Source organism: Maylandia zebra, linkage group LG12, assembly GCF_041146795.1.
Source record: "Maylandia zebra isolate NMK-2024a linkage group LG12, Mzebra_GT3a, whole genome shotgun sequence".
NCBI lineage: Eukaryota > Metazoa > Chordata > Actinopteri > Cichliformes > Cichlidae > Maylandia > Maylandia zebra.
The window spans coordinates 31,274,904-31,300,119 of NC_135178.1; the positions used below are offsets into that span (position 1 = coordinate 31,274,904).

The 25,216-nt window shown below is 40.5% G+C and overlaps 3 protein-coding genes across 4 annotated transcripts; 2 read left to right on the top strand and 1 right to left on the bottom strand.

The window, feature by feature from the left end:
• Window positions 1–2,090: 2,090 nt before the first annotated feature.
• pmpca (peptidase, mitochondrial processing subunit alpha) lies at window positions 2,091–8,138 on the top strand. Its single transcript, XM_004566750.3, has 13 exons — window positions 2,091–2,241; window positions 3,750–3,952; window positions 4,050–4,129; window positions 4,215–4,297; window positions 4,400–4,494; window positions 4,578–4,678; window positions 5,235–5,498; window positions 5,636–5,728; window positions 5,808–5,926; window positions 6,008–6,098; window positions 6,987–7,049; window positions 7,136–7,280; window positions 7,363–8,138. The coding sequence occupies exons 1-13, from the start codon at window positions 2,195–2,197 to the stop codon at window positions 7,530–7,532; spliced, it is 1,554 nt and encodes a 517-aa protein (XP_004566807.1). The 5' UTR covers window positions 2,091–2,194; the 3' UTR covers window positions 7,533–8,138.
• Window positions 8,139–10,137: 1,999 nt separating this feature from the next.
• On the bottom strand, window positions 10,138–17,573 carry inpp5e (inositol polyphosphate-5-phosphatase E). Of its 2 annotated transcripts, none has more exons than XM_076891091.1 (11): window positions 17,551–17,573; window positions 15,736–16,608; window positions 14,933–15,056; window positions 14,747–14,844; window positions 14,519–14,643; window positions 13,817–13,936; window positions 13,585–13,692; window positions 12,962–13,123; window positions 12,543–12,658; window positions 12,286–12,422; window positions 10,138–11,233 (listed from the first exon to the last, which is right to left on the bottom strand). In XM_076891091.1, the coding sequence occupies exons 2-11, from the start codon at window positions 16,536–16,538 to the stop codon at window positions 11,101–11,103; spliced, it is 1,926 nt and encodes a 641-aa protein (XP_076747206.1). In that variant the 5' UTR covers window positions 16,539–16,608; window positions 17,551–17,573; the 3' UTR covers window positions 10,138–11,100. The 2 variants fall into 2 exon arrangements, with proteins under 2 accessions (XP_076747206.1, XP_004566806.2); XM_004566749.5 differs by lacking the exon at window positions 17,551–17,573 and adding an exon at window positions 17,117–17,218.
• Window positions 17,574–18,697: 1,124 nt separating this feature from the next.
• LOC101474073 (gamma-crystallin M2) lies at window positions 18,698–20,159 on the top strand. Its single transcript, XM_004566748.5, has 3 exons — window positions 18,698–18,854; window positions 19,516–19,758; window positions 19,844–20,159. The coding sequence occupies exons 1-3, from the start codon at window positions 18,822–18,824 to the stop codon at window positions 20,120–20,122; spliced, it is 555 nt and encodes a 184-aa protein (XP_004566805.2). The 5' UTR covers window positions 18,698–18,821; the 3' UTR covers window positions 20,123–20,159.
• The last annotated feature ends 5,057 nt before the right edge of the window (window positions 20,160–25,216 follow it).

Sequence of the window (25,216 nt, forward strand, 5' to 3'; positions counted from 1 at the left end):
CCCCAAAAAGACAATTCTTTCACAATTCTTCATTACTTTGCTTGCCTAAAACGAAACTGGTTCTCAAATGATTATTTATTTATGTATTTGTTGCTTTTGGTTTCCTGTAAATAAATAAAATACTTTTTATTTACTTATGCTATTTAGGTACGCTGCACTGAGCTGTGGCCACAAGGTGGTTGATGCCTGTCCTGGGGGTAACCCCCAAACCAGATGGTGGACACCAGAGGTAAAGGGAACCATCAGGCTGAAGAATGAGTCCTATTGGGCTTGGTTAGCCTGCAGAACTTCGCAGGCAGCCGATATATACCAACAGGCCAAGCGGAACACTGCCCAGGCAGTGGCAATAAGTTGGACGTGTTCCTGGTGGGTGTTGGACTCTGCCAGGGCTGCCCTTTGTCACCAATTGTGTTTCTAATTTTTATGGGCAGAATTTTTAGACGTAACCAAGTGGCGGAAGGCTTCCACTTGGGTGGTCTCCGAATCTCGTCTCTGCTTTTCTCACCTGATGTGGTTCTGTTGGCTTCATCAGGTTGTGGCCTCCAGCTTGCACTGGAGTGGTTCACAGCTGAGCGTGAAGCTGCGGGAATGAGAATCAGAACCTTTGAGTCTGATGCCATGGTCCTCAGCTGAAAAAGGTTTGAGTTATTGCCCCAAATGGAGGAGTTTAAGTATCTCGGGGTTTTGTTCACAAGTGAGGGGAGAGTGGAGTGTGAAATTAACTGACGGCTTGTGCTGCAGCTGCAATGATGCGGACGCTGTACCAGCCCATCATGGAAAAGAGAGGGCTGAGCGTAAAAGTGAAGCTCTCGATTTACCATTTGATGGTAAATCAAATGGTCAATCAAGCTTTGTGTAGTGACCGAAAGAACGAGATCGCAGATACGAGCAGCAAAATGAGCTTTCTCGTGCCACTGATGTGTGGCTGGACTCTCTCCTTTAGAGATAAGGTGAGTTCGGCCAGCCAGACGGGGCTCAGAGTAGAGCCACTATTCCTCCACATCGATAGGAGCCAGTTGAGGTGTTTCAGGCTTCTGACTAGGATGCCTCTTGGACACCTCTAGTTGAGGTGTTCTTAGCATGTCCCATCGGGATAGGCCGAGGGCACACAGACTATATCTCCTGGCTGGCCTGGGAACACCATGGTGTTCCCCTGGACAAGCTGGAGGAGGTGGGTGGTGCATCCTCTGGCTGCTACCCAGTGGAAGACAATGGATAGGCTGTCATAAAATGGATGGATGGATGGATGGATGGATGGATGGATGGATGGATGGATGGATGGATGGATGGATGGATGGATGGATGGATGGATGGATGGATAATTCTTGAGAAAGCTGCAACCCCAGATCTGCCAGCTGTGACTGACCTGTGAGGCGGCCGACACTTGGAGCTGTTCTGTTTTCAAAACTCTGCTTTATGACTGCCTGTGTGTGATGCATTTACAGAACATCTATAAAATGTACATAGAGAAAAAATAATCTGGGTTACTATCTCCCCAGACAGGTACTGTCAATCTTCTAGATCAGGGGTGTGCTATAAATTTTCAAAATGGATTTCTGCTCAATGTTGATTTGAGTTTGTTGAATTTTTAAGTGTAATTTTTATGGTTGTTTCATTTTAATGGAGAAAAACAGAATATCAACCAAAGGTCTACCTGCCCAAGAAGGGACATATACAGGGTAATCTTAAGTTTCCCAACAAACACTTAATGAACACCTAAAGGATTTAGAGAAAGCATGGAAGAAAGTTCTGTAGTCAAATGAAACTATCTGGCATCAGCTTGACCTGTCGTGTTTGGAGGAAGAGAAATGCTTAATATTTTCCAAAGCACACCATTCCCACACTCAAGCACAGAGGTGGAAACATGACGCTTCGGGGCTGTTTTTCTGTTAAGGTTGCAGGGTGACTTCACCACACTGAGGAGGTAATGGACGGGTCATGTACTTGGATGGCAATAACCTAAAACATGTGTTTGTCCCCCTTAGCTGAAATTGCAGTGTTTTTTATTTAACAATTATAACTGATTATTAAATAATTATTAATGACTTCACTGTGATGTTCTTATTATTCAGTAACATCGTGTGGTTTTGGCCCCTGGGCTGCATGTTCAACAACCGTCAGCTGGTTGAAAGCGGAAGTGCTTCGAGTAGCTTTCGTCGTCATCCGGGTTGATCTCCGTCACAGAGGATCCAGGATGGCGACTCACATGTCGAGGTGCAGAACCTGGAGTCGGGTTCAGAGGTAACACGTTTTAACTAAACGCTCTTACAGTGTCGCTAATGTGGAGTTTAACGCGAACAGACTGCAGCAGCACCGATACACCCACTGTCTCCCACCTGACGTTTCCGCTCATCCCTGCGGGTTTAGAAATTCTCTACGTCCTCGTCACCGTTAATTAGCAGCTAGCATGATGCTAAGTTACATCATAACCCGTTAATGAAGCTAAAAATGCTCCTCTCGCTTAAGCTTTGGCATTATTTTAGCGGCTTTCTGTAATGTCCGAGATAAAGAATTGTTCTACTTTGTTTTAATATATTTTAAATAGACGTGCTAGTTAGGCTGTTTTTGTTGAGAATTTGAATACGAAGAGACATATTTGGGTAAAAGAGAATAGATTGCTGGACTTAATAATGTGCGTTTGCCTGAGGATGGTGGAGGATTATACGTGCTGACTTTGAATTTATCACTGTGTGGCTGAGATTCTGATATTATAGAAGTGCTATAAGAGGAATGTTAAACTTTTAAGCTCCAAACACGTTTGGACAATGAAGTCGATAATAGTATCTATGTGCACCTAATCTGTTTGAGTCAAAAGGCGAAAATAGTCATTTTCAGAGAGTTTTTACGTACTTTTGGTGCTATATGATGTCAGTGAATATGCTGATCCCTGTTGCGTGGCTGTAAACACAAAACCCACACTGTTCTTTTTATGATGGACAGCCAATCAGAACAGAGTTTTCTCACAGCTAGAGGAGCTTAACCATGGCCAGGGCTCTGTACTACGAAGCCACTTCAGTATACTCAAGTGATGTTATCTGGATTCATTTACCCTAACACTGGCAATCATGATAAGCAGTCATGTCAAGCTTGTTTTCAGCTGGCTAAGTTAACCGAAAGTTTTCCCTGTGTGTTCACTTAATTGGTGTAAATTGTAATATTTGAGGGGGTTAAATGCATAAACTGAAAGGATTACAGCTGTTAGAATTTAGGGCTGCAACAATTCATCAAGTAATTCGATTTTCATTTTCTTACTGGGTAAAATATGCTGCAAAGCTAACCTGGTCCAGACTAGAGATCAGCAGTAATGAAATCACCACCTACTGACCAAAAAGTCTGCAGACAATAGTATGTCTTTGCAAAATGGCTGTTTCCCTCTGAAGAGTATGGAAAACATGCAAGCTGGATTTTCTTTTCCTTTTTTATTCTTTTTCCCCACGGGGACCAATAAAGTACACTTTCTTCTTCTTCTTCTTCTTTCATTGCTGTTTGTTGTACTGTTTGTTTTTATTTTTGTATTGGCACATTGTTTGTCAGAAGACTAATTGGTGAGGTCTTTAAAGTAGCTGTGGCTAGAAGGGCTATGTACAATGTAAAGGTTGTACAAAAATTAAACCCAGCAATGTTAATATTTATTGGTCATGTTGTATAAGCTGCAGTTTTTTCAAAAGTTGGCTTTTGAAATTCAGCTTTTAAAAGTCGATGAGGTTTTTTTTTTTTTTTTTATAGCAGTTGTTTTATTGTCATCCAAGGTATGGGATAGCAGCTTACCGGAAATACAGCAGTGGTGGCAGATACCCAAATATCTCCCTCTCTACACCGTTGCCTGGGATCCCCAAACCAGTGTTTGCTTCAGTGGATGGTCAGGAAAAATATGAGACCAAGATTACCACTCTAGAAAATGGCCTCAAAGTTGCTTCCCAAAACAAGTTTGGTGAATTCTGCACAGTTGGAGGTAAGTTGTGTCTTTGATGTGCTGATATATTCACAGTTCTTTGTCACCTGCAAGAACTGGATAAAGTGAGATTCTCTCTCTTTCTTCCTTTTGTTAGTTTTGGTTAATTCGGGATCCAGACATGAAGCAAAGTATCCAAGTGGGATTGCACACTTCTTAGAAAAACTTGCATTTTCTGTAAGTATTAAATAAAATCCAATGAAAAAGACCAAAAAGGTGGAGGTGCGAGCAATAAACCTGACAACAACATTTATGTCTTTAGTCCACTGCACAGTATGGGAGTAAAGATGAAATCCTTCTTACGTTAGAGAAACACGGGGGGATCTGTGACTGCCAGACATCCAGGTATTTAACACAGTTCCCGTCTCAGTGTGGAATGATGTAATGATAAACGCAAACAACACACAGCTGATTTGAGGTGTGTTGATTGGTTGTTTTGCTTTGCAGAGACACCACAATGTATGCAGTGTCTGCTGAAGTGAAAGGTCTGGACACAGTGGTCAGTCTTCTGTCTGATGCTGTTCTGCAGCCTCGCCTGCTGGGTAAGGACATATAATTTAGGGTCAGTCCTCACAAACGGTCCAAGAGTCTCCACCGGTAATACAAACTGTTTCTTTGTGTGCAGATGAAGAGCTCGAGATGACCAGAATGGCGGTGCGCTTTGAGTTAGAAGATCTCAACATGAGGCCAGATCCTGAGCCATTACTCACTGAGATGATCCATGCTGTGAGTTATGCCTCATTATTCCTTAGCTAGTCCATCCAGCCATTCATCCCATTTTATTATTAATCAGTGAATTACTAATGAAACCAAAATCCACTGTCAAAATTTCAATGCTCATTTCTACTCTGATAGAGTAACTTTGCATGATTCACAGTCCAAAATGATCCATTTGCCTTAGCTGAGCTTTTGTGCAGCCTCTCCATTCACTCACAGTCTGAACCAAGCTGTTTTGCTTCTTCCCTCTTTGAGTCCACCCTTCCTTTAAGCCAAATTTCTTCTTATTGGAGGCCTCGTGCAAACAGAAGATTTGAACAAGGAGTGAAAAAGGCTTCTGTATGTCAGGGTTAATCACATTAAGGAGCTTCGCTCTTGTTGATATCATACAGAGTCAGGAGTGGCAAAAATTATGAAAATGAGTGTTTGGAGTAATTTGAATTGGGTTAGAGGGATTACTTTTAGATATTCTGACCTCATTAATGTCAAACTCAATGGTGAGTAGTCCTAGTTTGTTTTCATCTTTAAATCTATATGTGACCCTTCTTTGTTGTTTTGTTTCCAGGCTGCGTATCGAGGCAACACAGTCGGACTGCCTCGTTTTTGTCCTGCAGATAATGTGGATAAGATTGACAAGAATGTGCTTCACAGTTACCTGCGTAACTATTACCGTCCAGAGCGCATGGTGCTGGCAGGAGTGGGCATCGAGCACGAGCAGCTGGTCGAAAGTGCCAGGAAATACCTGCTGGACGTAAAACCAGTGTGGGGAACGAGTTCAGCGCCCAACGTGGACCTCTCTGTAGCACAGTACACTGGTGGCATCGTCAAGGTGATTAACCAGGCTCTGTTTAAAATCAAAGTTTGGCAGATACCTGTTTTTGTTATTATTCCTCCGTTCTGCTGGAGAAAGCAAATGATCTTTTTAACGGATCTTTAAAAGTTGGACATTGTGTTTTATTCTGTTAGATGGAGAAGGATATGTCAGACGTGAGCCTCGGCCCCACCCCCATCCCAGAACTTACCCACATCATGATCGGCCTGGAGAGCTGCTCCTACCTGGTGGGTGTTTGCAGTGTCTTGGAAAGTCTCCAATCAGGGGCCTGAGACATGTTAAAGGGTAAAAATGTTCCCTTTACAGGAGGATGACTTTATCCCATTCGCTGTGCTCAACATGATGATGGGTGGAGGCGGCTCCTTCTCTGCAGGAGGACCCGGGAAAGGCATGTTTACCCGACTGTACCTGAACGTCCTTAACAGGTGAGCATCTCACAAGAAAATTGTACTAAAACTATTCCAATTAGTCGTCACCGACTGTTAAATTTTTGTTATCTGTTGTAGACATCATTGGATGTACAACGCCACCTCCTACCATCATAGCTACGAGGACAGCGGCCTACTGTGTATCCATGCTAGTGCAGACCCCAGACAGGTTGGTACAGTCTCAATACAGGACAGCTGCAGAGTATCTGTTAGGATTCTGTAACAAATTTCTCAATTAAATTTTGAAACTTTTTCTGATGAGGCTTTGGCAGCTCTGGTGCTCTGGGGTAGGTGGTTTCACAGGACACGGCCTACAACTGGAAAGGCCCGATCCCCTCTGTTTTTGACCTTGTCCTGGGAACATCCAGAATCCTCTGATTAGAAAACCTTAGTGCCCTAACTTGAGGGTGGATGCTTAAAGGCTTAGATAAAAAAGGGGGCAAAGGTCAAAGACTTAAGAACAAGCAATAAAGGCAAGGCAAGGCAAGTTTATTTGTATAGCACAATTCAACAACAAGGTGATTCAAAGTGCTTTACAGAGACATTAGAAACAAGAACAAATAAAAAGCATGATTTAAAATTGATTAAAACAAGCAAATAAACTAACTAACTAATTAACAAACAAACAAACAACAGTATATAAAATCAAAACAGATAAAATCAGAACAGTAGATAAAATCAGTAGTTAAATGTAAGTTTTGAAATTTAAGCTTAAAGTGTGGATTTGGTGCTTTATTCAAATGCAGCTGAGAACAGGTGAGTCTTCAACCTGGATTTAAATAAACTGAGTGTTTCAGCTGATCTGAGGCTTTCTGGGAGTTTGTTCCAGATATAAGGAGCATAAAAGCTGAATGCAGCTTCTCCGTGAAAATCTAAAACTAAATTCTAAAAGTGGCAGGAAGCCAGTAAAGAGAGGATGAATGGGTAATGTGCTCTTTCTTTTTTCTCCCTGTAAGGAGCTGAGTGTATATTTGGGAAAAGTTCACCTCCAGTGAATAGTTTGTCATGTTTTTTGTGGTTCTTTTTCTTATTTCTTATTTCATTTATTCATTTCCAGGTGAGAGAAATGGTGGAAATAATCACCAGAGAGTTCATTCAGATGGGCGGCAGTGCAGGAGAGGTAATGATCGCCACAAGCTTTGTCATCATCATTTAGCAGAATAAAAATTACACAGTTCTTTTAATAAATTTCCCTTATGTGCCCAGATGGAGCTGGAGAGGGCAAAGACTCAGCTTAAGTCCATGTTGATGATGAACCTTGAATCACGGCCGGTTATTTTTGAAGACGTTGGTCGTCAGGTTCTCTCCACAGGAAAGAGAAAGCTGCCACATGAGCTCTGTCATCTAATAAGTGAGTACTGGAAGGATTTTTGTGTTATTTTCTTTGCAAGTCATCTAAATTTGTGTGACGATAATATTCAAATAATTTTCAGGCAGCGTGACACCTGGTGACATTAAAAGAGTGACCACCAAGATGCTGCGCAGTAAGCCAGCTGTCGCAGCGCTTGGAGATCTCATGGAGCTGCCCTCGTACGAACACATCCAGGCCGCCTTGTCCAGCAAGGACGGACGTCTGCCCCGCACATACCGCCTCTTCAGATAGACCCGCATCATCACTTTACATAAACTGGACTTGAAGATTACACTAGTGTTCCCTCCGAACACGGAAATCACCACAGCTTACTGTGAAGGGTGACAAATACCTCTGAGAGAAGGGGTGATTTTAAAGAAATGACACATTGTACTCTACAGTAATCCTAGTCTGTATACAACTGTATTTTTGTTTTGTTGCCAGGAAGTCAATAATTCATTATTTTTATGGGAGGTTTGCAGGAGTTTGCTTTTAAAGAAACACAAAATTATCATGTAAGGTTCCCATTTAAAAACCCCATCAGTGTCACAGAGCCACTCAGAGTAGACTGTGTTCTGGATGCCCCTAAAACTCTTTCGTTTTTTTTATTCCACCATTACTTTCTTTGCAGATCGCAGCTCTCTAAAAATTCTTTATTCCAGAGTCAGTGGATTAAACTGTTATTTATACGACAAGACTTCATAATGTCCTTTTATAGGTACAGAGACAGCAGAAAGTTACATAATATATGATTAAAAACAAAATGGAGATTTTTGGATCAGTCACTGACTTGACTGCTTGTCCTCCAGACTGAAATTGTGATTCGTGTATTGTACAGTAAAAAGATGGTTAAACAAGTGTGGTGTTTGTTTTTACTGTTACGCTGAATGCTTTGCAAATCACATTGGTTATGAAGAGCCACAGCTGTGTGACGACCACATGAGGGCAAAGAATAGAAAAAGCAGGTTATAGTCTGAGTGTTTGACCTGCAGTGATTGTCTACATATGTTGACTTGATTATTTTTTTGTCTGTGTTTCATGGATATTCTCACAGAAACGCACAATCTAAGAGTCAAAACTTTGAACACAACCTCTCATTTAATGTTTTTTTTTGTTCTTACTACTTTCTATATTGTAGATACACATTGAAGACATCAAATATATAAAACAAAATATATGGAATTATGAAGCAAAGAAATGCAGATAATTAACTCTAAATATGTTTTATATTTTAGTAGGGTGACCATATTTTGGTTTCCCAAAAAGTGGACACTTGGCCCAGTCATGAAGAACTTTAATAATACTGTTTGTTTAAAGAAAACAATGCCTTCTCTGTGCCGTTAATGAATGGTAAAATAAAAAATATCATATAGGCTTTTACAAGTCAACAAGTGCAAAAAAGGAGGATGGTTGGTCACCCTAATTCCTCAAAGTAGTCACCCTTTTCTTTGTTGACAACACTGCAAACCTTGGCCTTCTCTCAATAAGCTTCATGATGTAGTCACCTGAAATAGTTTTCACTTCACAGGTGTGCCTTGTCAGGGTTCATTTGTGTAATTTCTTGCCTTCTCAGTGGGTTTGGGACCATCAGTTGTGTTGTGCAGAAGTAAGGTTTGTACACAGCTAACAGCTGTGACAACTTAAAATTCATAATATGGCAAGAACCAGTCAGCTAAGTAAAGAGAAACAACAGTCCATCATTACTTTAAGAACTGAAGGTCAGTGAGTACGAAAAATTGCTAAAACTTTGAATGTGTCCCCAAGTGCAGTCGCAAAAACCATCAAGCGCTACGATGAAACTCTTGAGGACCACCCCAGGAAAGGAAGACCAAGAGTCACCTCTGCTCCTGAGGATAAATTCATTTGCGTCACCAGCCTCAGAAAATCATGTTAACAGCACCTCAAATTAGAGCCCAGATAAATGCCTCACAGAGTCAGTGGAAGACACATCTCTACATTAACTGTTCAGAGGAGACTGCTCGAGTCCAAATCTGAGATCTTTGGTTACACCTGCTGTGTCTTTCTGCGACACAGAAAAGATCAAAAGATGGTCTCTACATGCATGGTTCCCACTGTGAAGCGTGGAGGAGGTGTGATGGATTGGAGGTGCTTTGCTGGTACACTGTTGGGGATTTTTTCAAAGCTGAAGGTACGTTGAACCAGATTGGCTACCACAGCATTTTGTAGCAACATGCCATCCCATCTCAGGTTTGCGTTTAGTTGGACCATCATTTATTTTTCAACAGGACAGTCACCCCAAACACACCTATGGGCTGCGTAAGGGCTATTTGACCAAGAAGGAAAGTGATGGAGTGCTGCACCAAATGGCTTGGCCTTTACAGTCACCTGACCTAAACCCAGTCTAGATGGGTTGGGATCTGATGGACTGCAGAGTGACGGGAAAAGGGCCAACAAGTGGAAAACCATTTCAGCTGACTATCACATGAAGCTCGTCGAGAGAATGCCAAGAGTGTGCAGAGCAGTAATCAAAGAAAAGAATAGCTATTTTGAAGAATCTAGACTATAAAACATGAGTTATTTCACACTTTCTTTTTACTACATGATTGTTGACAAGAGGCTGTAAGCCTGTACATCATGCCCCTAACTTTAACCTTTGTTAGTGACAAAGGGACAACTATTTTTGACTCAGTTTAAGAAGCACCCTCAAGTGGCCATTGGAGAAACTGCAGTTTTGGGGATTCCCACACAGGCTTCATCTTTAAGCTCTGGAAGCTGGTGCTCAGCTTCACCTTAGATTTAACACAGTATTATAACTACTATATTAAGTTGATAACATCGCAACACATTGTGCTCCCCCACACTTAAATACATCTGTTATGGGCAAAATGTATCCAACAAACAAAGGTGTTTTCAAACCTTTATTATGGGATGTTACATCAGGTGACATAAAAAGATACAGTTATGGATAAGAGGTCCCGATGATGTAAAAACAATACCCACAGGCACTTTTTTTTTAAAAAACAGAATGCTCTTCATGCTGGGAATGCAGATGATTAATGTGCTGCTACATACAGTACATGGACAGTTTACACAGTAATAAGATGAGAGGTAAGGCATTGCGTTTAGTGTTGCAAAGGTTCACTTGGCCTAATCACACAAAAGGTAGCAATAATGGTAGTAATATAGTAGTAATATCATTAAAATGCTCAAACGTTTTTTTTTATAGCAAGTGAGTTCCTTTAAGAAATATTGAATAAAAGCATCAAATAACTGTAATTTCCCTGAATTTAACAGTAGCTCTTAACAAGGTGCAACATGCTCTTCAGAGTCTATATTTGACCTGATCCTCAAAACTCCCCCACAAAACGGACACCTAAAAGTGTGCTGTAGTTATGTTTAGTACATTACTTCATGACAAAAATCACAAGGCATTTGAACACTGGTATAGCATTCAGAAAAACAGAGTATTATAGTATATGATGCTTCTTAAACGGCTACAAAAAATAGAGAGAAAATAGGTATTGTTACTGTCTGTAAGGTCTTATCAGTCCACACTGGAGCATGTGACTGAACTTTAAGCCACAAAGGGAGACCCCCCTTCCCTAGTTATGTTTGAGTACAGGGGGCAGAATAAATAAAGGCCAGAATGCTGATATCTGCATGACCTCGAGATCCCTGCCCTCGAGTCTAGCCAGCTTCTTCGGGACACAGCTGCACCTCAGTTACCTCGACCACAGCTGGGATTTGTGTAGTTAAGACAACTTTGGTTTTTCCTTTTTGTCCTTTCTGGCCTTCCTGTTTCTGGCACAGGTCTGATCCAATCCAGCCTGATCTGGTCCAGAGTGTTCCTTAATGGGTTTTAAGAGATGGTGCAGATCGTGCTGCTTTGGTTCTTCATGGCCTCCTTTGTCTTTATTTCTCTGGTGATCCGCCTCCTCCTGATACCTTCCAAGTACAAGCTTCGGTCAAACTGTCCGGCACACAGAGGAATGCTGACAAAAATACAAGCAAATACAACATTACAGGTGTTAGAAAGTCAAAATGCATAAAGCACAACTGATCGTTTACCAAATGATCAATTGCAGTCCAGTGAAAAAGAACCATCATTTAAGGCATGGATTTTTGCATTGTAATATTTCAGCAACACTTTAATTTAACCCTTTGCTTAGGCTGCTGCCCCCGCGACCCGGCCCCGGACAAAGCGGATGAAGATGGATGGATGGATGGACTTTAATTTAACTGCAACCCACACAGTGCAACATGAACTTAATAAACCTGGGTAGGCCATCAAATTTGTATGACACAGAGCTACTGTTTTGTGACCACAGCTAAAGATTGTCAGGATTCTTTCACAATGATAACCTTTGCACTACCTACGAAAATCCACGACAGCACAGTTTATTACATCACTAAAGCCTGGAGCCTCTGGGGGACTCTCTTACTCTCCCCCTTTATATGTCACTGCTGCACGTAGTTTCATCCTGTTTGTGTTTCATTCTCTCTCTATTCTACTCTGTTCTGTCTTCTCAAGGCTGCTTCTGCTTGGGGATGACTTTTTCTTCCTTTATTTTCTAAATGCTTAGTCAAAGGAGATTCTTGGGTTTCTACTGATGCAGAGCTCTTAACCTTACAATACAAAGAGCTTGAGACTGACTACTACTGTGATTTGGTGTCACTAAAAAACCCATCTGAATCTGATCTAACATATTACTTCATAAATTGTGTTACTTGTTGAAAACTTGAATGGGATAACAGGAGTGGGAACCAAAAAAAAGCTCTTATCTCTTTTCCCTAGACCCTGTGCCAGCGCCTAATCTCAATAAGTCTCCACACATGCCTACACCAGTGACTCTCTAGAAACAAGTGCTAGGCCCAAACGTGACACCGCTGAGAGTGAAGGCTCTCAGTCAAATAGGTCATAGTAAAAGGCAACTTTTACTTATGCCTCCTTTCAGGCTATTAAATTCCAACTTTATGTGAAATTAAATTTAATTGAAAAGGACTACAGCACTAAGGTGTATGTGTGAATGTTAGTGGGACTCACTTGTCTCTTCCTGGCCTGAGTTTGACCTGAAAGACACCAATGACAGGCCGGTGGTCCGAGGTCTTGATGTTCGAGCAGCTGGTATACATGAGTGTTTTTATGTCATTAGCCTGCCTGCTCCTGAATAGGATCCTGTCCTGTGAACACAGAGAGGTTCTATGTGTTTGAGAGCCACTTTAATAGAAATAACAAAGTGTTTTTAAAAAACTTAAGGCGTTTATCTTTTGTCATGTGCGACACGTCTTTGTTCTACTTACTGTGTATGAAGGTGTTCTCTGTTTAGAAGTGGTGTCATAGACATCGCGACCAATGTCAAATTTGTACGTGGGTAAGAAGTGTATTGATGCCTCTTGGAAACCTTTAAAGATTGACCCTGGAGGGACAAACAACTCACAGGATAAGAATCAATGGAAAACAACAACCTATTTCTATAAAAACTTTTGCAACTGTTTAGATGCATAAAAAATCATGTAGGGAAGAAAATCCAAGAAAGTTGGTTCTGCTCATCCAGTCGTTGCATTTCCTGTGGGAAAATCATTTTCATCACTCAGCCAAGCCACTTTTTCAGTCTGAAGTGACAAAATGTTTCTCCCACTGAAAGCGCGACGTCCAGATGAACAAAATCAACTTTCTGAGTTTTTGCAAATGTTGACGCTTTGGCTTCCTATGTGCATACCTTCCTTCATTTCCTTGGAGAGCTGATCGTGCTCCAGCAGAGGGCTCATATCGCCACCTACTGTGGAGCTTATGATGGCCTCCACCTCACTCCGGTCTTTATCCAGCCGAAAGTTAAAGTCTCCAAACCAGAAGACCTGATCGAATCTTGTAGTGACGTCAGCTGCAGTGAAAAATTATATTCCATCAATTTTCACTGAATACTGGCAATTAGTGTTATAAGCACTAAGATTTTAACCACATATAGATCATCAGTAACTGCTGGTACAAAGATGGCCATGGAAACAAATACAAAAATAGATTGTTATATTTATAGAGAAAAACCTTCCTGTACATTAGCCAGACCGCTTATTCCTTCCTCCTGCAAATAATCCTAAACCTAGGTGTCTAGGAATGTTTAATCTAATTACAGTTGTTGCAATCAATCATGTTGTGATTTGATTGAAAAAGAAGGACAATTAGAAAATGAATGCAATGTTTTAAGATTATTTGTCTTATCAGAATGAATGCATGCCACTTTTATACTGTTACATCTTTAAAAGATTAAGTATTCTGATGCATAAACCATCCAAATAGCTTTAACATTTTAAATTATTCACACAAAGTAGCTTCAGAGAGTCTTACATGGTGTGGAGCGGTACGGGTTGGTATCTGGAAGGCCTTTTGGAAGAGCTAGAGCCTCGACAATCTTGTTGTAATCAAGTATTCTCTCGTAGACTTTGGCATCACCGGCTGGGAGAAAAACAGAAAAACACATTAGAAATGTGCAACATTGGCCGGCTGTAGGGTTTAAATGCAATACACTAATGTGCAGTGTAAAAAAAAGCTTCTCTGACTTGGAAAAGCTGCTACTAACAGGTAAAATGGGAAGTAACGAAAAGGAAAGAAGTGCCAAAAAAGGTGAAGGCAATCCCCACTGCGCCTTTGGTCTTGATCTGCGAGATGATCCTCGTTGTGACTGTGGCGTGCTCCGCCTCTGTGCAAAAAAATAAAGAAGAAGAAAGGTAAATGGCGTGTATTTGTATAGCGCTTTTCAGGTGGTTCATGTCTGTGCACACAAATCAACATGTCACTACAACAAAATCCTTGTCACAATCCTCTGGCCAGTTATAGTAGGTGGAGCATTTCATCCAAAGCAACAAGGATATCAGTCGAGAGTTGTAAGTTGAAACTAAAGGATCTTTTCAAGTGTTTTGATATTCATATCGACTTGTAAACAGCATTTTAAGTATATTATAGAAAGGTTTAATCTAGAAAACTAAACATTCACAGCTTAGCTTTGATTATTTTTTTCAGATTTTAAAGCTCAAATAATTGATTAGTTAAGAAAATTAATTCAACAGTATAAAAGACCTATCTGAATTAAAGACTATTTAAACCTTTTAAAGCCTGTTTTGAGGAACAAGAAATCAATTTTAATCATTTAATACCTCCAGAAACCCTGTCTTTAAGACAACATGCTATTAAATACACAAGTCACCACAGAAATATGAGCAATTTAGAAATATCATTTCATAATCACCATCCCTCCTGAACTAATACGTAGAGTAGGACAGACCTGAGCAGAACCAGATGAGGTCTCTTCTGACAAATACAGTGAGATATAAAACACCATGTGAAGCTGCATATAACATGACATAGTAAGGTCCCAGACTCTCCTGAAGTCTGGTCTCCCACTCCCTCCTGCACACAAACAAAGTTACATATTAGTAAGCGGAAAATGAAAGCCATTACGGAGTAATTCATCATAATAACCGGCTTTTATTTAAAACATTAAATGATCCACCTGTCAGGACAGCCCTCCTGGACCCCAATAACATAAAAGTCTTGTGCAAATTCAGAGTCTGTTGGAAGGAGGAGATCATCTAAGTTGACTGGAAGGCCCTGAAAATGGCAGGAATTTGGTTATGATTCAGTTTCTCCATCAGAAAAACCTTTGTGAGAGATGCTGCAGGTCACAACATCCTCCCACCTTCTCTCCTTGCATGTTCCAAGTGGCGATGTAGATGCCAACTCTCCTGTCGGGGAAGAGGCGGTCCAGCTCCTCAGCCCCAAGCAAGGCACCACTACCCAGCACGCTGCCCTCCATAAAACTCCTGGATGACGAAAAGTAAAATCAGCACATATATCGAGTTTAATCACAGCTGTAAGGCTGCTATCTCTGAGGTCAGGTCAATAATTTATCTTTATAAGTATTAAAGCAGTGGACTAAGAACCATTTTACCACTCATCCTGTCAAAAACCCTGCTGAATCTCCTCACACCTATGTTCTTCTTTGCTCCAGTAATGGAGGCTGTTTATTCTTATTTGTGCATTTTTAGCTAAAGCAGCTCAGATGTTGATTTCTTTACCACAAAGTATCGCAGACTAACGTGTAAACATTTCAAATTTAGTTTGGAAAGAGGAATGAAAGATGAATGATGAAAGATGAATTAAATCTAACACAGCTTGCAGGGGAGCGTGGGGGTTTTGGAGCTAAAGTGTACTGTAATAAAGGAAAAATAGAAGGGTAATATGAGTATAAAGTGGGTGAGCTTAGAAAGGGCTCATCCAGACAAAAAAACAAAAACAAAACAAAAACACACCCCATCTTACTTCTTTTGTTTTTAAGTGTCACTAGCTTAATACCCTTGAAAGAGACTGGTAAGTAACTACAGTTTAACAGGAAGCTGAGTGCAGTTACTTTAATCTACAGGACATCTTACAATAGAGCCTTCAAATCCAGCACAAGGATGATGACTACAGGTGCATCTTTATATTACCTGCTAAACCTACCTGTTCCTCATATCCTGCGGTCTGATGGGGCTGAGTACGCTGTAGGTGGACCTCATGGAGTTGACAGAGGCACTATCCGACCCCATGTTCTCCAAAAGCCGGCTGTCGCTCAGGTTCCTGTGGAGCCTTTCTCCAAGCTTCTCTCTGGCCGGCATGGCATAATCCAAACAATCCCTGTCAATCCTATTAGCTGCCCTCAAAGTGGCTGACGCAAAGCTCTTCTCCAGAGCAGGCAGTGGTCCGGTGGGTTGCACCGGAGACAGGCGCACCTTGGCGGCCCTCCACTGCTGGACTGTAAGGTCGCTCTGCTGGCTGCGGGGTCTCCTTTCATAGTCAGAAAGACTACTCCCTCTGTCCCGGAAGGCTGGGGATCCAGTTGGAACAGCAGAATGGGGTCTCGCACTGGGATCCCGCTCATTCCTCACTGCAGCTGTACCCTGGATAACGAACCCACTCGGAGCTACAACAGTTTCATCCTCTTTAAGCGAGTCTGTGGAGGAGCCGGTCTCAGCTGGGTCGCTCAGACTCTCTTGGCTGTTTCTCAGCCTCCTGGTTCTCACAGTCTCCTCCAATGAAATGCTTTTGCTGGACTTCGACAGTCTGGGTAGCAAGGGGGGGCGGGGCTGATACGGACTGATCCCTTCCCCTGTGTTTCTAAGCCTAAGGTCATCCTTGTGCCCGTTGGTGGATTTTACATCTACTATGGAGGTATTGAGTTTGCTGCTGTCATTGGCAATTGAGTCTCCTTTACCAGGAGCCTCACAGGAGTGATGGAGGGGGCCGTCCTCTCCATCCTCAGTCATCCTCTTCTCATGTCTGAGTCCAGCTGTGGTGAGGTGGATGAAGCGCTCTCATTTTCAAGTGGCACAAGACCTGTTCAGACACACGGCGGAGTTTGTTTTACTGACATGGCCTTCAAACGATCACTTTACTGTCTGATATACGTTCTGATATCAGCCACGGCAGAGGGTTACTGCATCAAATACCCAATCAGTGGAAACAACAAACATTTTTGATTTCAAGCAATTAAAAGCAAGAGCTGTAGCTAAAAAAGACAAAGCACATGAGCTAACGCAATTACTGCTTGTTTCAACAACTTTAATGCTGAACGAAAAGTCCCGTTAAAGTCTACTTTAACAATTCTACTTAAGCCATCATCTAAATCACGTTTACATACACAACAATGTCATCTGTTAAGCTTTTCTCTTCACTGGATAACAACCTGCAGCTGCAGCTAACAAAGCTAAAATGCTAAAGCTGTGCTAACTATTGCCTAAAGCGTACGTTTCTGTGACCACATTAACAAACGGATAACTTTGGTAGTTTCTGTCGTTTGCACTAACAATTTATGTCTCTTTTATCAGGCTGAAAGTAAAGCTACCTTTTGTGCACTGTTGGTGTCAGGGAGACTGACTAAAAGTAGCTCCGTGACTTCCTTAGCAACGCTTGACAACACAGATTTCTGTTACCAAGAGAGTCGCAGTCTGAACTCAGCATGTATCACAGCGCCCCTGTGTGCTAAGAAGGGGTATTACTTCCATACCTGTGCGTCAACTACTAGGATAACCACCTGCTTTCTCATTTCTGCAGCTTACACATCTTCGAATAATTTCCAGGGAGCTTCTTCTTATACGAGGAGAGAGGACTCCAGGCAACAGACATCTGACCTAAATTAGCCTACTAAGAGGCTAATTTTTACTAAATTTACACTGTAGCTCAATGTGCTGGCATAAGAACTCTGTAACACTGTGAGTGCACATTTTCAAAAGATAAGTATTAGTAATACTTAAAAAACAAAAAGACAAGGCAACTCACCTCTCAGAACATCACCAAAGTTATTGACAACACTGCTCAAATCCAAAGTCCATCCTGCGCTCCTACTCCCTTCCTCTTTTGAGCACCACTTTTTTTGCTTTGGCTCTCTAAATATATCATTTAAAATGCCAAGAAAAAAATGTTATATAATTGACATCAAAAGACTCATGGGTGTTTTATAAAAATGACAGAGAACAAAGGTCAGGAAGCACAAGTAACATGCCCACCCCTCATCAAAATGTCATAAAACATGCCTATTTTAATCAGTGTAGTGTAATACGATTGAGTAGATATTTGCAGCTACAATTTAATTTCTAATTCTCTTACAATTTGTCCACTTTGCCTCACATCACAATCAAGAGCATAGCCTTTGTTCTCAGCGAGTAGACCTAAAGATGACCTAAGCTTTGATCTGCTCAGATCAAAGCTTAGATCATATATATATATATATATATATATATATATATATATATATATATATATATATATATATATATATATATATATATATATATATATATATATATATATCCAGTATATTTTTGAATGATGTATTTAAAAGCATTAGTCAGCTTACATGGGGCTATAAATTATAATGCTTTAAATTATAATCCAGTCAGATACATTTACTAGTTATTTGGCCATAGTCAGATGATAAAGAATTACGTTTATGGACTCTGAACTTAAACTTCTGACTTTTATTTACTCAATCGCTCAATATTATTGTGCACTACATTGCTAATATCCAAGATCCTCTGTTCTTTAAGTAACTTATTTTGCCGTCATTAGTTTAGCTCAGTTGATTGAAAAAAAAATGCTTGTCTGGGTGTTTTCATGAAAAGACAAAAGCTTTTCCATTCACTACAACACGTTAAAGTCAGTCACTTTACAAATAGCACAAAGAAACGGCAGAAAAACGCTGCTGCTGACAAAACAGTGTAAGTCACACTGAATAAACAATGTCAAGGTGTGACCTCCGATTGTTAACCCTTTCACCCATTCCCTGACCCTGTGATGTACGAGAACCGCAGCTGAATGGATTTTCTAAGCTCGCTGGCCCCTGGAAATGTGGACAAAACCCTCCATATTCAGTGCATGTCTATGACACAGCTGCTGACTCAGGAGGTTTGGACAATGGGCTGGTGCGGTCGGGTCTAGTATAAAAGGAAAGGGTTAAACCAGGTAGGATACAGTTTGGTGCAAGAGCAGAAACATCAGCAGCAACCAGCAGCTCAACCAGCAGCTCAGCCAGCAGCCCAATAATCAGCAATATGACTACCACTGGAATGAACATGATGAGCAGGGTAAGAGAATTGCCTTTAAGGTCTTAAACATGTGTTTATAAAAATATAATATTTATATTTGTAACAGCAACCAATCATGAGGTGTGGCACGAATGGTGTATCGTATAATTTTCCTCCGCTTTAAAGCATCTCTGAGTCCTATTTTTGCTTTCCAGCCAGAGCCTGTGCTTGTTTGGTTCAGTAACTACAGCTTGCAGATATTTCTTCTAGTAAAAAAGCTCTAAAATTCTAAGCCAACAAAATAGAAACAGACTTTGCGAGATAAAATGTCACTATGTACATATTAGCTTCTGTTAAGAGCTTCTCTCATGAGCTGAACAGCTCAGTAAGAGAACTTTGCTGTGCTTTGAGTGCCCATCTGACTCTGTGGATTCAAATGTGTGCACTTCTTGTATAAATGATTTATACTGCTGCTGGGTCTGACCTGATAAAACTAGATTAGTTACCTTTATAGAAAAATCATAGATCGCTCATTCAGACATGGAGCTGACACATTAAGAGTTAACAGAAAGGTATAAATGTCTAAATTGATTTATTCCTCATTAGAAGTTTAAAGCTGCACCTGAACTTTCTACTTAACAGCACTACTGTTGAACTCACCAATTCTTTCAGCTTCAAAAATTAAATGCCTCACATGTGCTCGTTTCCTCTCTCTCCTCAGATCATCTTCTACGAGGACAGGAACTTCCTGGGTCGTTCCTATGAGGTCATGAACGACTGCCCTGACATGTCCTCCTACCTGAGCAGGTGCCACTCCTGCAGGGTTGAGAGAGGCTGCTTCATGGTGTACGACCGCACCAACTACATGGGCAACCAGTACTTCCTGAGGAGGGGTGAATATGCTGACTACATGAGCATGATGGGGATGAACGACTGCATCAGGTCCTGCCGTATGATCCCCATGGTAAGATTTTACGCCAGTCGTCATTTACCCTGGATGACATCATTAAAATACTCTGAGTTAAATCCATTTGTCTTCTGCCTCACAGTACAGGGGATCCTACAGGATGAGGATCTACGAGAGAGAGAACTTTGGTGGTCAGATGTATGAGCTGATGGACGACTGTGATAACATCATGGACCGTTACCGCATGTCCAACTGCATGTCCTGCAATGTGATGGATGGCCACTGGCTGATGTACGAGCAGCCCCACTACAGAGGCAGAATGATGTACATGAGGCCTGGAGAGTACAGGAGCTTCATGAACATGGGATTCAGCGGCATGAGGTTCATGAGCATGAGGCGCATCAATGACTCCTGCTACTAGGCTGTCTTTGCACTAAATAAAGCTGTCATGAACTGAACTACTGGTGTGTTTAAGTCATGGATTATTTTGAGTAGATTTTGAGTACTTACGTTCATTCAGAAATTCTAACGTTTCAGTAATTCAGAAGAAGCAAGTCATTTGCTTTTTATTCTTATTTTCAAACCACATTCTTTCAAAAATCAACTACAAGTGAAATTTGTGCAACCTTTTAGCACAAAATGTTCACTTATATGTACCACAACTTCACTGTCACAGTGAACCTCTTATAACCTTCTTTTCATATCTTTTTACATTAAAAGCCATAGACTGTGGGGCCCAAATTTAGCTCACTGGGATGAGCCAAATGGCTGAAATCGGCAGGCCCAGGTTCAAATATGACCATTGCCACATGTCTTCCCCTCTCTCTCCCTCTGCTTTCCTGTCACTCTTCACTGCATCTATCAAAAAAAAATAATTAAAAATTAAAAGGCAAAACAAACCCCAAAAAAACCAAAACATAGACTGTATATTAAAGATGGAAGTAGACATTTATTGTTTAGTTATATTCTGGTCTTGAGCCTAGCCTTTTCACCAGGGGGGCTAAATAAGAGAAACCCTGAGACATTTCAGTTTGATACAACAGAGACCCAAAGCATAGTTTGCTTTTTTGACCCCTCTACTCTAACTGGGACTCAAATTAAAAAAAAAAAAATGAACATCATATTCTATTCATTAAGGCTTCAAGCTAGAGACTGAGAGCATGAGCACTTTAGAAAAGTGTTTATTGAGGGTAAGAACATTCATTTTCTCTGGTTGTAAACAGTCTTCTTTGTAACCAGAAGAGTCGCCCTCTGCTGGCCATTAGAAAGAATACAGATTTAACTTACAGGCTTATAGGTTACTGGTATGACATTTTTGATTTCTTCTAGAAGGATACTTTAGTTTTTTACAGTATTTGTAGACTTCACCCTTTGTGAAGACTATCTTTCCACAGAACCAAAACACACACTGAGTACTTATGCTTGTAAAGAGCAGTAAGTGTTTCTGAGCATGCTGTAAGAAGGAGGCCTTCATTTAGAGTCACTGTAAATTTCTGGGCCTGTAACTATCTGTAAAGCCTTTTGTTTAATAGCAGAGAAATCATAATACATGATGCTGATCTGCAGCTTTGTTGTTTATAAAACAATAGTTGCAATTGTTGAAATAAAGGAAGTTTAGTCTCACTCTGAGTAGAACTAAAACAGTTGTGTCTAGAGTCTTCTATAGTAAACTTGGACAATGGCATGTAAATACTTGCATAGCTGAAATTCTCTGATTATATTTACATTGTACCAGTTAGGTTTCAGCGTGAGTTGTTATTAGATCCAAATGTTATTGTTGGACCACCTAGGTTTGTTTCTGCAAGACTGTTTCCCTCAGTCCTGTTCTCATTAGAGCAAAAGAATAGAGCAGGCATACAGGTAAGCACCCTGAAAGCACAGTGTATATACAGCAGCTACATAATAACAATATGGACATGGTCTGTTTTTATTCTCTATTTGTTGTTCTGACATATTGATATATCTCAACAACCATGACATTTGGTGATGGCGTGCATGTTTTCTGAATTTTCACATGGCCTAACAGCAGTTGATTCTATCATTTCAGTACAAAGAAATTAATTACAAGACACCAAGATTCATCAGGTCCATGCAACATTTTCCCAATTTTCTGTTGTCAAGTTTTGCTGTGGCCCATCTGCTTCAAAGTTTGATGTGTAGCACATTCAGAGATGCTCTTCTGCATATTGTGGTTGTAAAGCAGTCTAGTCTGTATTTCGTGGTCCCAGTAGATCACGAGTTTCTCAACTATCAAGACCATTTGGCACCAACAGCTACACCACTTTCTTTTTTTTTCTTTTATAAAAAGGTACTTTAATTTAGCAATACACACAAACAAAAAAAAAAAAAACCCAAACACCCCCCCCCCCCAAAAAAAAACAACAACAAAAAAAAAAACAACCAAACAAACAAAGATACTACGCACTACCGATGACATAATGGCACAGTGAAACCCGCAGATCTGCTCGGTCTGGGGGAGCTCCCCTCCACCTCTTTACAGGTCCCATGTCGTTAGGTTTTTACTACTGTCCACTCAGCACTTTACAGTCCATCCCTGATCATATTCGGAAGGGTATTTCCAGTCTCTTTTATAAACTACCTTAAAAAAAAAAACTAAAAAAAAAACGTGACCACGTCCTTAGCAGACCTTCCTTCTTCCAGTAGTTGTGTGAATATCTCATCCCATGTTACCACCTTCAACAAATCTCTCCCACTTCCTCCAGTTTTTATGAAATTGGTCCATTTTGAGGTTAAAAAAAAAAGTAAATTTTTCCATTCTATATATTTCCTCCATTATTCCTATCCAATCTTTCTTTGTTGGGGGCTCTTTCTCCAGCCACCTCCTGGTAAGCGCTTTTTTGCCAAGCTACACCACTTTCATAGTCACTTAAATCTGTTGCTTGGTCATTTTAACTCTAGATGCCTAAATGTGTCTAGATGTTTGTGTTAACAAACAGCTGATCAAAGTAGCTGGTGAGTGTATTCTGTTACAATGGTGGATGCTCCTATTAAATATGGTCAAACCTTCAAATAATGAGGCCAGGATGTTGAAGAAATCTTTATGAGCCAAATGCTCAGGCTTCAGGCAGCTCTAAATAACACAGTTTATTTCTGCTCTTGTGATATCAGTATGAAGGGATGTCTTGTTTATTCGAATACTGAATAAACTAAGGGGGGCACCAAGGCCTAATATAACATGGAGCTGGAAAACAAGTTAGCCTGTCCCTTTAAGTGATTCTTAAATTATTGTTTGACTTAAAGTCACCTTTTTTTTAATTCATGGTTCTGTTCACGGAGCAGTTTTCACTTTTAACTCTGACACTGTTTTAATTTAGACGAGAGAGAAAACAATTTTTGACTGTTTTAATATTGATGTAATGTGCACATAACCTGCATACTACAGAAAAAATGTCACCCTCCATGATGCCCTATTATAGCCTCTGTTAAAAAACGTGTACGTCTACCATTACAGAACTCAAACTACTACGGTGCTTAAAGACAGCCACAAAGAGCCGTCAGTATGGCTGTAGACTCTTAATCCTGTGAAAGTGATGAGAAGTAATGTCTGTTGTATGAGGATGACATACTAAAATTTAGATTTTGGTTTGTTTTCGTTAATTGTCCTGCGTGGGTCCTCGTTTAAATTAGTGATATAAAAGTCTCAACAATAACGACAAAAGAAATATGCACAATTCACTGCCTGTCTCGTAATTTTTTTAGTTCCCATTCCTCCGAGGAGCATATTAGCAGTGCATGTCTTTCTATCATTCTTTCTCACTCTTCTTTCTTTCCTTTCCACTCTTCCTCCAGAGAACAGCCAATCCAGTGAGCAAGCAGGGAATCGATGCCCTGATACAAGATTCAGCCTAATGAGGATCAGAAACATCTTAATAAAGACCCATAATCCACCACTTAATCCCTCATTACAGAATCATCTGCATTCTCTCGTCCTGCTCCGTACCGCCGCAGCGACAGCACATTCTGGTCCATTGTTCTGCTTCGCCTCATCTCTCACCCAGGGCTACGTCTCCCTTTGTCTCCCTTCGGTGTCAGTTATATTTGATCTGCTCTCATTAGACTTTCAGACGAGGGCCTGAAAATAGTGCTTTTGTGAGCACTTCTATGCTATCTCTTGTCTGAAATGGAAAATGAGACATATGCTTAATGAGGAAAGGATGGACTGGGACCTGCCGTCTGACAGCGAGATAGGAAGCGTATTGTGTGGAGGAAGTGCTGTGACCGATACTGTTAAAGGACACACTTTCTAGGCAACATCCGTGTCAGTAATTATGACTTCTGAGAATGTGAAAATTACTGTGAAGTGAGACAGATGGATTAACGTTTCATGCTGAACCCTGGAGACACTCGGAGTCGAGGTTTTTACTTTTGTGCAGCATTAACAAAAAAGTTACAGGAGTTTTACATATACTTCGTGCTATGGAAAGCTAGTTTCACCTTAGAAATACACAAATGTATTGTGTACGTAACACGAAAATAAACAAAAGCATGTGAAACATAATATTATTACGATTGTATGACTAAATACAATGACAAAAAAACTTAAGTAAAGATAAAGTTTCTTACAAAAGAATACCTGAAAGAGCTCTAAATACTCTAACTTCTGCCCACAAAACCTGGAAAGAGTCATACTCATATTATCCATGTTAGATATCAGTGATAGCCTTTAGCATGGCCTGATCAATGCAGAAATAATAATACAGTAATCCTCTCTGTAAAGTGCATGGAGAGCAGTGCTGTGTAAATGTGTAAAGACATAGCCACCAAAACATCCTCTACTTTTTATTGAGGTCCTCTGTTAACTCCTCAAATTGGACATTTTCACAGTCATCATGTTAGAAATTTTGAAACATGATAAACAATGGGTGGATCTGGCTGAAAAATGGAGAACACTGCATATTCATATGATAGTGACTTAAAAGCATGCTCCACTTTATCCTCCTTTGTGACTCAAATGAAAACCATAATTTACAAAAATAACATCATATAAATTAAATAAAAAGTCAAACCTATCAACTGAGACTGTGAACTCATGAGAAAAGCTTTTACTGTGATCATAGTTCAGCGGAGTCAAGGCTTTAACAAGAGACAACAAGAGACATTTCCCTCTGCTAGCCATTAGAATTAATAATAAATTATAATACTTTTGCCTTGGATTCATTTTTTAAATATGGCCTGGTTCTGCTTTTTCTTCCTGCAGGCGTTTTTCCGTCACCATAGCAGTTCCTAATAGGGGGGTCATATGATTGTAACCAAGGGTCCAAAAAACAGGGACCATCACAGTTTGTCCTGCTGGTCCAAATGGGCAAACTGTTTTCTATTCAAATCTCTCCAGACCCTGAGCTACAAATAGAGTTCAACATACCCAGGGTATCTTTCTGTTATCTAAATTAACTTCTCTAAGTTATCGCAGGGTTACAAAAAGTTATTTTCAAGAGCGAAATAATCTATGAAAACTATACCTATTCCACAAAATTAGGAAATATAATTAATAATA

Excerpts from the sequence above, each read along its gene's own strand:
- pmpca (XM_004566750.3), top strand. The coding sequence starts at position 2,195 with ATGGCGACTCACATGTCGAGGTGCAGAACCTGGAGTCGGGTTCAGAG. Across the intron at positions 2,242-3,749 it reads ACCTGGAGTCGGGTTCAGAG|GTATGGGATAGCAGCTTACC; the intron begins GTAACACGTTTT and ends TTGTCATCCAAG. Across the intron at positions 4,130-4,214 it reads TAGAAAAACTTGCATTTTCT|TCCACTGCACAGTATGGGAG; the intron begins GTAAGTATTAAA and ends TTATGTCTTTAG.
- inpp5e (XM_076891091.1), bottom strand. The coding sequence starts at position 16,538 with ATGACTGAGGATGGAGAGGACGGCCCCCTCCATCACTCCTGTGAGGCT. Across the intron at positions 15,057-15,735 it reads CCGCAGGATATGAGGAACAG|GAGTTTTATGGAGGGCAGCG; the intron begins GTAGGTTTAGCA and ends TTCGTCATCCAG. Across the intron at positions 14,644-14,746 it reads CAGGAGGGCTGTCCTGACAG|GAGGGAGTGGGAGACCAGAC; the intron begins GTGGATCATTTA and ends GTTTGTGTGCAG.
- LOC101474073 (XM_004566748.5), top strand. The coding sequence starts at position 18,822 with ATGACTACCACTGGAATGAACATGATGAGCAGG. Across the intron at positions 18,855-19,515 it reads GAATGAACATGATGAGCAGG|ATCATCTTCTACGAGGACAG; the intron begins GTAAGAGAATTG and ends CTCTCTCCTCAG. Across the intron at positions 19,759-19,843 it reads CCTGCCGTATGATCCCCATG|TACAGGGGATCCTACAGGAT; the intron begins GTAAGATTTTAC and ends TCTGCCTCACAG.